We start from the raw sequence: 12,773 nt of genomic DNA, 5'->3' as shown, positions 1-12,773 counted from the left end.
AAAGACAGGCTGGTGTTTAAGAGAGTGCCCAGGGGAGGGTTCAGTGGTGCTGGTAATATTCTGGTTTTTGACCTGGTGGTGATCATAGGAGGGTGTTAAAATAACTCATCATATACATAGGAATTATATATGATTTCTGTGTATTTTATACCTCAATATAACTTTCTAAAGCACAGTAAAAGCTTGATTCTTCTCTCAAGTCTAACTTTTTAATGAAATGTTATTTTAAGTCATTTGCAATAATATCATCAGCTTTTATCTGCTGCAAATTACTTAAAGCCAGTTGGGGGGAACTAGGTGGAAGATGTTTGACCATCCAGTTAGAATATCACTCCCACCTAGGCCCAAACCCTGTAAGTAAAAAAAATGAAGAAGCCAGAATCTTGCCTTTTCAACCTGGTTCCAACTGGCAAGAAGAGTGAACAACTTTAGGAGGAGGCACCAGAATATTAGTTGGGTTTTTTTGGTTGTTTTTTTTTTGAGACAGAACCTCACTCCTTTGCCCAGGCTGGAGTGCAGTGGCACCATCTCAGCTCACTGCAACCTCCGCCTCCCAAGTTCAAGCAATTCTTGTGCCTCAGCCTCCCCAGTAGCTGGAATTACAGGCGTACACCACCACGTCCAGCTGATTTTGTATTTTTAATAGAGACAGGGTTCCACCACATTGGCCAGGCTGGTCTCAAACTCCTGACCTCAAGTGATGCGCCTGTCTTGGCCTCTCAAAGTGCTGGAATTACAGGTATGAGCCACCACTCCTGGCCAGAATGTTACTTTCTGAGGAGAAAGTAACATGTGCCCTCTAGGCACCAGCCTTCTCCTGGACAAATGTGCATATTCACTGACCATCTAGTATTTGAGAGTAGCTTCAGGAATCATCGATTCAGCATCCTATTAATGCTATCTAGTATGATTTTTTAATTAAAAAAACTTTAAGAAGAGTCTATTGAGACTGTATTTCTTTTTGAAAGATAGGCTGCTAAGCTTCACACAATATATTTAGTAACCAATCCTCATGGTCATATTTCCTCTGATTTTTTTCCTTAAGAGACTTTGTAGTAGGAATAGACATTGATACACAAGCATACTTCACATCTGCCACTATAATTATCACTATTCCTACCGGCATCAAAATCTTTAGGTGAGTGGCCACCCTGCATGCACAGTGGTAACATCAAATGATCAAATGATCCCCCCACAATACTCTGAGCTAATACATAGAGGATATCCTTTTGTATATTGGATTTTTTAAACCAAATACATGTATTTTTCAGACATATTTTAAATGCACAAAAAAATTGCCAATAAAGTCTTCGTCCCCCCCACCCCCCGCCTTTTTTTTTTTTTTTTTGGAGACCTAGTCTCACTCTGTCACCCAGGCTGGAGTGCAATGACATGATCTCAGCTCACTGCAACCTCCGCCCCCCAGGTTCAAGTGATTCTTCTTCCTCAGCCTCCTCAGTAGCTGGGACTACAGGTACATACCACCACGCCCGGCAAATTTTTTCTATTTTTAGTAGAGATGGGGTTACACCATGTTGGCCAGGCTGGTCTCGAACTCGGTAATCTACCCACCTCGGCTTCCCAAAGTGCTGGGATTACGGGCATGAGCCACTGCGCCCGGCTACCCCTTTTCAGAGATAAAAATTGAGAATAGGTGGACACTATGTAACAGACTTACATGATCAAATTTGATGTATCCATTTCAGTTTTCAGTTGCGACATTATACTCTCTTGAAGAATATATGACATATAAATTAACCAAGATGAAAGCTCAGTCTTCCTTTCATTTTACCTAGTTTATATTGACTAAGCTTTATCTGTGTCTTTCTCTAGAACATTCTTTCGTCAAATACAAATAATATTGATTTGCTCCATGTATTCAGGTTCATCAACTTGGCTGCGAAGTTGTTGTCTTGCTACTGGAACTTAATCCTGACCAAATAAATCTTTTTAATTGGGCAATTGACCGATGCTACACAGGTTCCTACCAACTTGCATCTGGCTGCTTCAAAGCCATAGCAACTGTATGTGGAAGCAGGTATGAATTTTTATAAGCAGTGATGAGTGGCAAGTATGTTTAGGGTTACCTTTTGTGATATGAATGATGGAGAGCTGACTGTTTTGCAACTCTATGAGCAAAGTAAATTATATGAGAATATAAAACTTTCTGTATGTCCCCAGCAGGTAAACTACTCCCTGTAAGGTTGCAGTTTCATTGGTTTTTCTCATTTTATCAGGAAATGATTTGTTGTTACAGTACCTTTCTAATTGCGTGGAAGTTCAGTCAGGTATTACAGCAGGATTTGAAAATGACAAAGAAGATACGTTATAGGAATTAAAGGAATGTCTAGAAATGTTTGTAACGAGGGTGAACTATAGCCCATCAACCATCTTTACAAAAAACCAAACCCAGGAAGTGGCCTAAAATTTTTAAATTCACTTTGTCAAAAACTTCAGAAAGGAAAAAAAGAAAAGAAAGTGTGGCACCAAAGATTATATAGATTACACTTTTAAAACCATTGCCTTTGTTATATAAATTAGTTATTCAGTGTAGCCATTCAGCATAATTTATGTGCTGAAATAGGTTCATAGCTACAATGAAAGGGTTAATAAAGGTTCTCCAAGTTGCATAAGCTATTCCCAATAAAGAGCTTATGTATCAGAAAAATTGAGAGAAACCAACTCGTTTATTTTTGAAAATATTCATATAGACTGTCAACTTTCCTTTTTAATTAAATGTTGCACTTTAAATAGCTATCTTGAGCTACCAGATCAGGAGAATAAAAGTGAATTAGTTTTAAATTCCAATTGGTTATAGGTCTAAGTTAATAAGAACAGTATTTTGGAAGACGTCTACTTTCAATAAACCTAAAATGAACGTGCTATTTAGGGAGACAAGTTTCTCCTTAAAATTTTTATCTTTCTTTTATAAAGATAGTAGATAATATTTCATATCTAAAGCTTTCAGTAGTAGAGCTTTTATTATAGATTTTAATGTCCATAAAAGTTAGAGCAAATGAATATAACCTAAACTGCCTGATTTTCCATCAAGTTTTATTTCCTGTTATAAGCATTACTAAAAAATATACTTTAGGACATTACCAAAAGAACATTGTTACAAAAATCTCTTTCTCCAGAGTGCTTTTTTTTAATTTTCAGATATTTCAACATTCTAAAAATAAAGTTTCATTCACATGACCCATTGATTTTTAACAATATATTTAGAATCTATGACTTGGACTTCTTTCTTTGACAAAAATAAGTTTCACCTCTTCACTGCCCTTTTCCCAGTGAACTTGGCTTGAACTATCCTAATCAAATTTATTGCATTGCATGGCCATCTCACAAAATATTACACTGAATTTCTCTGAGTAAGTCTAGGTATTTTTCCTTAGGGAGCACAAATAAATGCTTAATAAATTTAGCAACATAGTCTCAATTTCAATAATATCTCTAGTCACAAAAATATTAGGTCATCTATGTTCCAAGTATTTTTTAAGGTATCATTATACACTATCTTGGTTTCTTAGACAAATACTGCATATCTACTTGCATTCACAACACTCATCTATTCTGAAGGAAGGGCAGAGGGCAGAAGAATACAATGGCTTGAACCCAACTGTCCAGATAGTGACCAGTGTTTCTGCCATTTCTCAACACAGGGCATGTTCAGAATTTAAAATTTCAGCTGTTGCCTAAATTTGCTCTTTCCACATAAATTCTCAGCCTGTGTAGTCTAGACAGGCCTCCAGAGAGGCTTGAGCAGTCATTGTGCTTGTGTTTGCAGTACTTTTTTCCAAAACCAATTGTGGTATTTTCAGCTCTTGCTTCATTCGTCTTCTGTAAGTTTGCATCTAAAAAGCAACTGAAGACCTTATGAAATATGTTTCTGAAAAGTCATATGCAAACTGAATTTTATTTTAAGTTTCTCAAACAAGTTATCTACACAGTAACTCCTACAAGTCATTTTCTAAAGCAAAGAATTCTTGTAAGATAAATAATGATCTCCTCCTTTTCAAATAGGAATTATCATCTCCGGGATTTATTTGTAGAGAATTATGACAGTTTATAAGCACATTTATTTATTAAGAAACCACTCATAATTGACTTTAAATTACCTGAAAGATTAAAATTTTTTAAATGTTCTTGTTGATTTAAATTTTCTATTTTAGCTTTAGAAAAGAGGATTTGCCATTTTTGTGTAATTAATACGTCAATGTTCATTAGCTGTGGCAATGGGGAAAAATGGTTCTCTACATCCTTCTTTTTGGTTGTTTTTCCAGCAGTAATGGACTGTGTGTGAGTGTGAGTGTGTGTGTGTATGTGTGTGTATGTGCATGTGCTGTGAACTTACTGTTCTCTAGTCAAAACTCTTATGCTATGCTATGACTCTGGTGATATTAGGAGATAGAAAGTCAGAACAGAACTTGAATAGGACCAAAGGAAATTAGGAAAAAGAAAGTGATGGTAGAACTGGCAGTATTAATTTTGCAAAATTTTTCATAAAATATGTTAACATATGTGATTAAAAGCTATTAGATACAACTCACTACTAAAAGTTTAGTACAAAAAATTGCTTACTCGTTAGCCAGCTTTAGTTCAAATAACTATATGGCTTCTGTTTGTGTCCGTATTGATTTTTCCCTGACTTCAAATGAGATTAGAATAAGATAGATAAGGAAATTGAGAAAGAAACTAAATGACTTTCCAAGGTTATAAATCGAGGTAAATTGTGTATTAAGAGTATAGGCCATTTCCAATCACTAGCTTAATGCACTAGAATTCTCTTTACGTTTTAATTAAATACTGAAGAATTTCATTATTTTTACTTTTACCTTCCAACACACTCTTAAAACCTGTTTAATAGATGTTTTAGAATTGTTTGTAAGAACAAAGTGCAAAGTGTTGATTTTTAAATAATTTTGTTGGATTTATTTTTGGTGGTGGTTTGTGTTGGCATTGTTTGTATGTTTGTTTTTCTTTAAGTTAACTTTCTATAAATCTTCCTAATTTAAGTCAGGCTTAGCAAACTTGAATTCTTAGAAGTAAATGCCCATTTCTTCAGGGAATAATATCCATCTATCAACAAGGAAGACAAGCAAAGCTTATGATTCATAAATCCCAGTCACACTCCCTAACTGATGATAAATAACCTTATTTGGTTGTGTCAGCCATCTGGAGTATTTCGGGAGAGCAGAGTTGGGAATCTGGGCTCCAGAAACATGCTATCTTGGGTTCAAATCCTCACTCGACCTCTAATCAAGCTGTGTGTTCTTGAATAAATTACTGCAGATGCCTACCCGCTAGTGAAATACGGTTGATGACAGGGTTCGAGTAATGATTAAGCAAAAACAACCTCTTGGCCTAAGGCCTAACAAATGGTAAATACGCCATAAACGCTGTTATTCAATAGTTGTTGGAGAACAGCTGTGAAGTAATCACCTCAATTAACTAGTAAAATCTTTCTCTTCAGAATACCTCAGAGCCATTCTGAGCTTTGTAACGTAGTACTAGGTAAGCCAGAGCTAGCCAACATTTCCCAAATTCTTCAGTATCTCCTCTCTTCTAGATAGTTTGATTTCTTGTTTACTTTTTGAGTCATATCTACCTCCCATATTTATTTTATCATTTGATTTTTATTTGGTGTGATCACAGCTGTCTTTTTTACCCTTGCTCTGCCTATGCTGAATAATTAAATACTGAAAGGTATAAGATTCCATTTCTCAGCCTGTTTTCAACATCTAAGTACAGATACTTTCTTTGTACTCTTTTGCTTATTTGAAATCTCCTTCATTGTTTCCTCCTCTGGGTTTCTTTCATTTTCTGGATCTGTTATTCCTTTCAATGTTGTTGCTCATGAATCTCGTAGCTCATTCTTCAACAACAAAATAAATTCTCTAATTACAAGGTCAAGTGCATGACCCTGCCTAGTAAGAGGGAGGCTTTGTCTGCCCTTTTCCTGCCTTTAAATCTCCAGCGATTCAGCAATATATTTTGTTCATATATATATACATATATATATAAATATTTGTATATATATAAATGTATTAGTATTAAATTCCAGTGTCAGAAGACAAAGACATAGGTAAAGCATCTCTGCTACTATAAGGCTCAGAAGGGAGTTTCCTTTCTACTTTTATAGGCAGAAAGGTCTGTTCCGAGATACAGCAGTTTGTAACAATTCCAAACTACACTGGCTATGAAATGCACTATTTTGGACTGTCTAGGAGACTGTGAGCATTGTGGAGAAGAGCTTGAATTCTTTGAAATCAGACTTATTTAGGAGTCTGGACTCCACCACTTCCACACGACCTGAAGCAAGTACTTTTCTCTAGGCCTTGCATGCTTGTTGTGAAGATTAAATAATAAATCTAAGTAAAGGCCTTGGCACAGTACCTGGCACAAAGTAAGCACATGATAACATCAATGTCGCCCATCATTCAACATCGTTCTGACACTCATTATCATCACCACCATCATCTGGGGGTAGTTCCCCAATTTTTCATCAGACCCACCAAACAAGACTGTGTTTATTTAAAAATACAAGTTACAGAAAAGTAATCATTTTGGAATAAAAATTAATAAACATATTTTGGAGGGCAATATATCAGTATCTGCCAAAATTTTAAATGCGCCCTTTGACCGTGCATGACCTCTCTATGAATTTTTTCTAAAGAAAGGCCAGCACATTTGGTGTTTGTGGCACTATAATGAAAAAGTGAAAACAGTCTAAGTGTCTATCAATGCAAGTCAAAAGTTGGATCTCCCAGAAAACAGACTGAGATGGATATTTGAATGCGGGACATTTATTACGGTGGGCCCTTGGGGTCAACATCTATGGGGAAATGAAGGAATTAGGACTGGAAGAGAAAAAGAAACCTCAGTCATTCCCACTGGGGCTGCTGCTGGGGAACAGATATAACCTTGACCTAGGCAAACCTCTGGCTGAAGGCAGTTCCCAGAGAAGGCTTCAGATGGAGGATTCAGCTGCCATCAGTTTAGCTGGAGGATTGAGTGCCTCCATCCTGAAAGAAGGATCTAGGTGGCACACCACAGTACCCATTACAAGAGTAGTTGTTTAGCATATGTTCCTAAAATGGAATATGTGGCAGCTATTAGGAAGACTGAAGTGAGCCTTATAGTTCAGTGAAAAAGCAGATCATCAAACAGTACAGACAAGTGGTGTAATCACATTTATGTTTAAAACCCTGTGCATTGAAAGAGAGGTATTTTGATGCAAATGTTCATATATAGACTTGGAAGGCAGCTGAAATATCAAAATGTTGACAGTAATTGCCTCTTGGATAAGAATAACAATTGGGCCAGGCGAGGTGGTTCACTCCTGTAATCCCAGCACTTTGGGAGGCTGAGGCGGACGGATCACGAGGTCAGGAGATCGAGACCATCCTGGCTAACACAGTGAAACCCCGTCTCTACTGAAAATACAAAAAATTAGCTGGGTGTGGTGGCGGGCGCCTGTAGTCCCAGCTACTTGGGAGGCTGAGGCAGAGAACTGCTTGAACCCAGGAGGCAGAGCTTGCAGTGAGCCAAGATCGCGCCACTGCATTCTAGCCTGGGAGACAGAGCGAGACTCTGTCACAAAAAAAAAAAAAAAAAGAATAACAATTGGGAGAATGAAAGGACATGAGATACTTCTACGTTTTATTCTATTCACCTACCTGCAAGCAACACCAACTTGTAGCCCTGTAAGTGAACCATCTTCAGGGCGGACCCTCTAGCCCTATGTGTTACTTGAATCTTTTAGAAGAAAAATATGTCATAAAAATTAATATTCGAGTAATGTTAAAAGTAGAAAAACTTTTTCATGTGTTTAGCCAATTCTTACTATAATTTCTCACTGAACTTAATGTAGAATGGGATGTATTCGTAGTAGGACAGCCTTTCCGGAAGGGTGATTGTCTCATTCTGTTTTCTGTTGCCTATAACAGAATACCTAGATAATTTATAGAGAAAGCAATTTGTTTCTTACAGTTATAGAGACTAAGTGCACGGTCAAGGGGCCTCATCTGATGAGGGCCTTCTTGCTGATGGGGACTCTCTGCAGAGTCCTGAGATGGCTCAGGGCTTCACATGGCAGCAGAGTTGAGCATGCTAGCTTCTCTTCCTCCTCTTACAAAGCTGCTGGCCCCACTCCCATGATATGTGTCAATCCATTAATCCATGAATAGATTAACCCATTCATGAGGGCAGCCTCATGACCCAGTCACCACTTAAAGGTCTCACTTCTCAATACTGCCACATTGGGGATTAAATTTCAGCATGAGTTTTGGTGGGGCAAACATTCAAACCAAAGCAGTGATTGTTCTAAAACAGAACTTCTTAGACGACGTAATTATTTGGAATCAAAAAAAGAATCCCAAGGAAAAACAACTAACATGTTTTTTCACCTTCAAGCTGTCTTTTTCTTCCTGAAGTTTGTTTGAAAATAAGTAGTAGTCACCCACCTTCTACATATAAACCATTCAATAGTTCAACTCAGCCAGGTGCAGTGGTTCACACCTGTAATCCCAACACTTTGGGAGGCCAAGTCAGGAGGATCCACCTGAGCCCAGGAGGTGAAGACAGCAGTGAGCCATGATCATGCCACTGCACTCCAGCCTGGGTGACAGTGAGACCTTGTCTCAAATAAGAAAAGAAAAGAAAAAGTTCAACTCACCAGGAGTTTTCTATTTATGACTTCTTTTCCACTATAATCTAAGAAAATACATATGGTGAAAAGATAACATCTTTAAATAGGATTACATAGCAAGAAAAAAATGAATTTAATCTCTCTATTCTATATGGTTATACTGCCAATTGCCACATAATCTATTTTCTGTGTTCCTCTCCCCCCCATCCCACACATGCTATCAATTACCAAATCCTGCTGATTTTATCTCCTTAGTGTTCCTCAGATCTCTCCCTTCCTTCTGTCTCTACTGTTTCTGCCCTAATTCAAGCCCTCATCAGTTCCCATTTGGATTCTTGTAACAGGTTCCACTCTTGGCCCCATGCAATCCATTCTCCACACAGCAACCAGAATGATTGTTTAAAAAGTGAGTGCCATTGCCTCCCTCCCCGTGGCAAATCCTGCAGTGCTTCTCTGAAACTTTAGGGTGAAGTCCATAGGCTCGTCATCTTCTGAACCCTCCTACTGGCCTAGCCTCACCTCTTTCTGGGCCTCTACTTATTTTATTCAGTCTACTACGCAAAGATTCTTCCCTTTTACAATAGGTATCTTGCTGTTTCATTCTTGTAAGCTTTCAAAATGCTGTCCTCTCTATCTGGAACACTCCTGTACTACCCCTTCCATGACCCTGACTAATATCACCTGGTGCTTCAAGACCCATTTTACTTGTTTCCTCTTCAGAAAAGACTTCCCTACCCCCCATCTAACGTAGGTGTCCCTCATCAGGATTCTTGTAGCATGCTGTGGATGTTCCCACCATAACACTCACCAGAACTAGACTGTACAGGTTGTCTCCATGACTACACTGTAAGCCCTCCTGAAGGATGGAGACCAGCCTTGCTATCTTTGTATCATTGGTACTTTGCACGTTGTTCCTGATCGTTGTTTGGTACTTAATAAATTTAGAGGAATCAAATGAAAATATTAATTTGGTGAGCTATTGAGAAATTTAGTACACGTATCCTTTTCTGTCTTTTTCACTTGTCGGTTTGCATTAAAGAACATTTGCATCAGGTAAGACTTTTGTGTTCTTTTATCCTGGTGTCCGGTATTTAATTTTAAACCAAAATTAAGTCATTTCCCTTGATCTACCGACAAATAGAAAAAGAAGGAAGCAAAAAATGGCCAAATGGGGGTGGGAATGTCATTAATAAGTGACTAAGGTCAGCATGCCAGCTAGAATTTTAAGAGGTAACAACCTAGCCACACTGTCTTATAAACCATGCTTTGTTTTGTTTTGTTGTGTTGTGTTTTTAGGAACTATCCCTTCGACATAGTGACATTGTTAAACCTTGTTCTATTCAAGGCCTCTGACACCAACAGAGAGATTTATGAAATCTCCATGCAACTCATGCAGGCACGTATCATTTACTGGCGTAGAAAACATTCATCCTTGAGTGCAGAAAATAGAAATGGTAGCTGATTACCTAATTGCTGTTTATTGATAGGCCTTTGTTTATTTCTGCATATCATTTGTGGCTATGAAGAGTGAGAAAACAATTATATAATCTCTTGTAAACATACTAATTAAACTGATGTTTCACCTTTAATACTGTTTTTAAATGGGCATTAATTAATTTTGTTACCTCTAACCTTTGTTAAATACAAATGCTCCTGAAGTATCCAGCTAATATTTTTCATACTACTTTTTACTTTCCTACCTCTTTATAGATCCTTGAAGCAAAGCTTTTCGTATACTCGAAGAAAGTCGCTGAGCAAAGACCGGGAAGTATTCTCTATGGAACACATGGCCCGCTGCCCCCCCTCTACAGCGTGTCGCTCACCCTCTTGTCCTGTGAGCTGGCCAGGATGTACCCTGAGCTCACACTCCCCCTCTTCTCAGGTACCAGGCAATAGTCAATAATAACATATGTGATCATTTCTGATAATGACATATGTGATCATTTCGTTACTCTAAGTAATTTTTCTTTTTAAATTCTAGTTTAATATTAGAGTTATGACTGGGAGCGATGCTGCTTATGCCTGTAATCCCAGCACTTTGGGAGGGCGAGGCAGGCAGATCATTTGAATCAGGAGTTTGAGACCAGCCTGGCCAACATGGTGAAATCCTGTCGCTACTAAAACTACAAAAATTAGCCAGGTGTGGTGGCATGTGCCTATAATCCCAGCTACTTGGGAGGCTGAGGCAGGAGAATCACTTGAACCCAGGAGGCAGAGGTTGCAGTGAGCCAAGATTGTGTCACTGCACTCCAGCCTAGACGACAGAGTGAGACTGTCTCAAAAAAAAAAAAAAAAAAAATCTTAGAGTGATAATTAGTGATGCTAAGTTTGTAGGTCAGAATTACAGTGGGCTAGATCCAGTTACATGTGAAAGTAAATTCTGTAATAATTTTTAAATGAAAAAAAGTTCTTTAAAGCAGTGTAGGCATAAACATACATATGACAAATGTAAGGTGCTTAGATTAATAATACTAACTTCTGCACACATTATATATATAAATTTCCCAAAGAAACTAATTTCCCACAAAAGCTAAATATGAACAGTACAATTTATAATACATATAATTGCTGTAAGTTGTTTGGTGGTTGTGGTAGTGGTGGTGTTTTGTAGCTTGTATTTTGCCACATATATAAGTTGTTGAAAGTTTGAATTTTTGCATACTCTTTACAATCTTCATTAATAGTTTTTGTGAAAATTAATTGCTAAAGAATTGCATTTGGTAGGCCGGGCGTGGTTGCTCACACCCGTAATCCCAACATTTTGGGAAGCCGAGGAGGGCTAATCACCTGAGGTCAGGAGTTGGAGACCAGCCTGGCTAACATGGTGAAACCCCGTCTCTACAAAAAATACAGAAATTAGCCGGGCATCGTGGCCCGTGCCTATAGTCCCAGCTACTTGGGAGGCTGAGGTAGGAGAATCACTTGAACCCAGGAGGTGGCGGTTGCAGTGAGCCAAGATCATGCCACTCCGCTCCAGCCTAGGCAACAGAGTGAGACTCTGTCTCAAAAAAAAAAAAAAAAAAAGAATTGTATTTATCAACTAACTTCCTGCCTAAGCTTATGTAGCACTTTGCCAAGAAACAGACTTTGGTCTCTTGAATTCATCCTCTTTTTCCATCTCTATCACCACCTCACCACTTCTTTGTCCAGATCCTCCTCAGTCCTTCCCTGCCTCTGCGTTACCTAACTACAGTTTATCCTCCATGTGGCAATCCATCCACTATGCAAAGCCAAATATGTACAGAAGTTCTTAACTCAAACTTCTCTGCCCAATTGTCCTAAAAATAGCTGATAACAGCCTATATTTAGTGAGTGGATAGTAGGTACCAGGCTCCGTGCTAGGCACTTTATGTGCATTGCATTCATCACTTAATATTTATAACCCCTGGTATAGTACAGTGGTTAGAACAGAGGCTTTGAAGTCAGGCAACCTTTCACTAGTTGTTTGACTGTGGGCAAGTCACAGAACCTCTGAATTACATTCCTTATCTGTAATAGTAATGACTACCCCATAGGATGTGTGAAGATTAAAATGATCGAATGAAAACCAAGCAGCTGACCCAGTTCTGGCATGGAATTATCACAACGACCACCAACACCATCATCACTGTTTTACAGATGAGAAACTATGGTTTAGAGATGTTAAATAATTTCTTCAAGACCATATAGCTAGGAAGCAACCAAGCCAGAATTAAATCTAGATCTGTCTTCCTCCAAAGCCATTGCTATAAAATTAGAACTCAGCCAAGGGGTGGGGGAAAAAAACTCTTTTTCTAAACTTGCTTTCTACCTTTTCATTCAAGAATCCTCTACTCCAATCCTACTGAATCTTTGACCAACATTCCAGGTCCTCTTGTAAATCTTTGCTTCTGTACATGCTGTTGAATGGCCCTCACCCTTTCTTCCTAACTTCAGCTTTCCATAAGCTCTAACTTAACATCCAGCTCTACTGTGCAGACCTCTCCATCTACCTGAGGCAGAGTTAGTCACTTCTGTGTGTAATACCAGAAACAGTGGAGAGACCCAATGAAAGCCTTTTTAGTAAATTAATTCTCTTCTTTCAAAACTAAAATTTGTTTTTATGCACTTCACCCAAGCTTTGAGTGCTGCCTACATGCTAGGC

General features: G+C 38.3%; 1 protein-coding gene across 4 annotated transcripts in view; it reads left to right on the top strand.

Annotated features, from left to right (window-relative positions):
- LOC105485988 (FRY microtubule binding protein) overlaps nucleotides 1–12,773 on the top strand; it is a 268,427-nt gene that overhangs the window by 162,562 nt on the left and 93,092 nt on the right. For all 4 annotated transcript variants that reach the window (XM_011748629.3, XM_071081656.1, XM_071081657.1 and 1 more), the window contains 3 exons: nucleotides 1,884–2,038; nucleotides 9,947–10,046; nucleotides 10,361–10,532. In XM_011748629.3, the coding sequence (XP_011746931.1) occupies nucleotides 1,884–2,038; nucleotides 9,947–10,046; nucleotides 10,361–10,532 (427 nt within the window). The remainder of the gene's footprint in view (nucleotides 1–1,883; nucleotides 2,039–9,946; nucleotides 10,047–10,360; nucleotides 10,533–12,773) is intronic.

The sequence above is a fragment of the Macaca nemestrina genome, chromosome 16 (assembly GCF_043159975.1).
Source record: "Macaca nemestrina isolate mMacNem1 chromosome 16, mMacNem.hap1, whole genome shotgun sequence".
In the NCBI taxonomy this organism is placed as follows: domain Eukaryota; kingdom Metazoa; phylum Chordata; class Mammalia; order Primates; family Cercopithecidae; genus Macaca; species Macaca nemestrina.
This window is presented reverse-complemented; position numbering and strand designations above follow the sequence as displayed.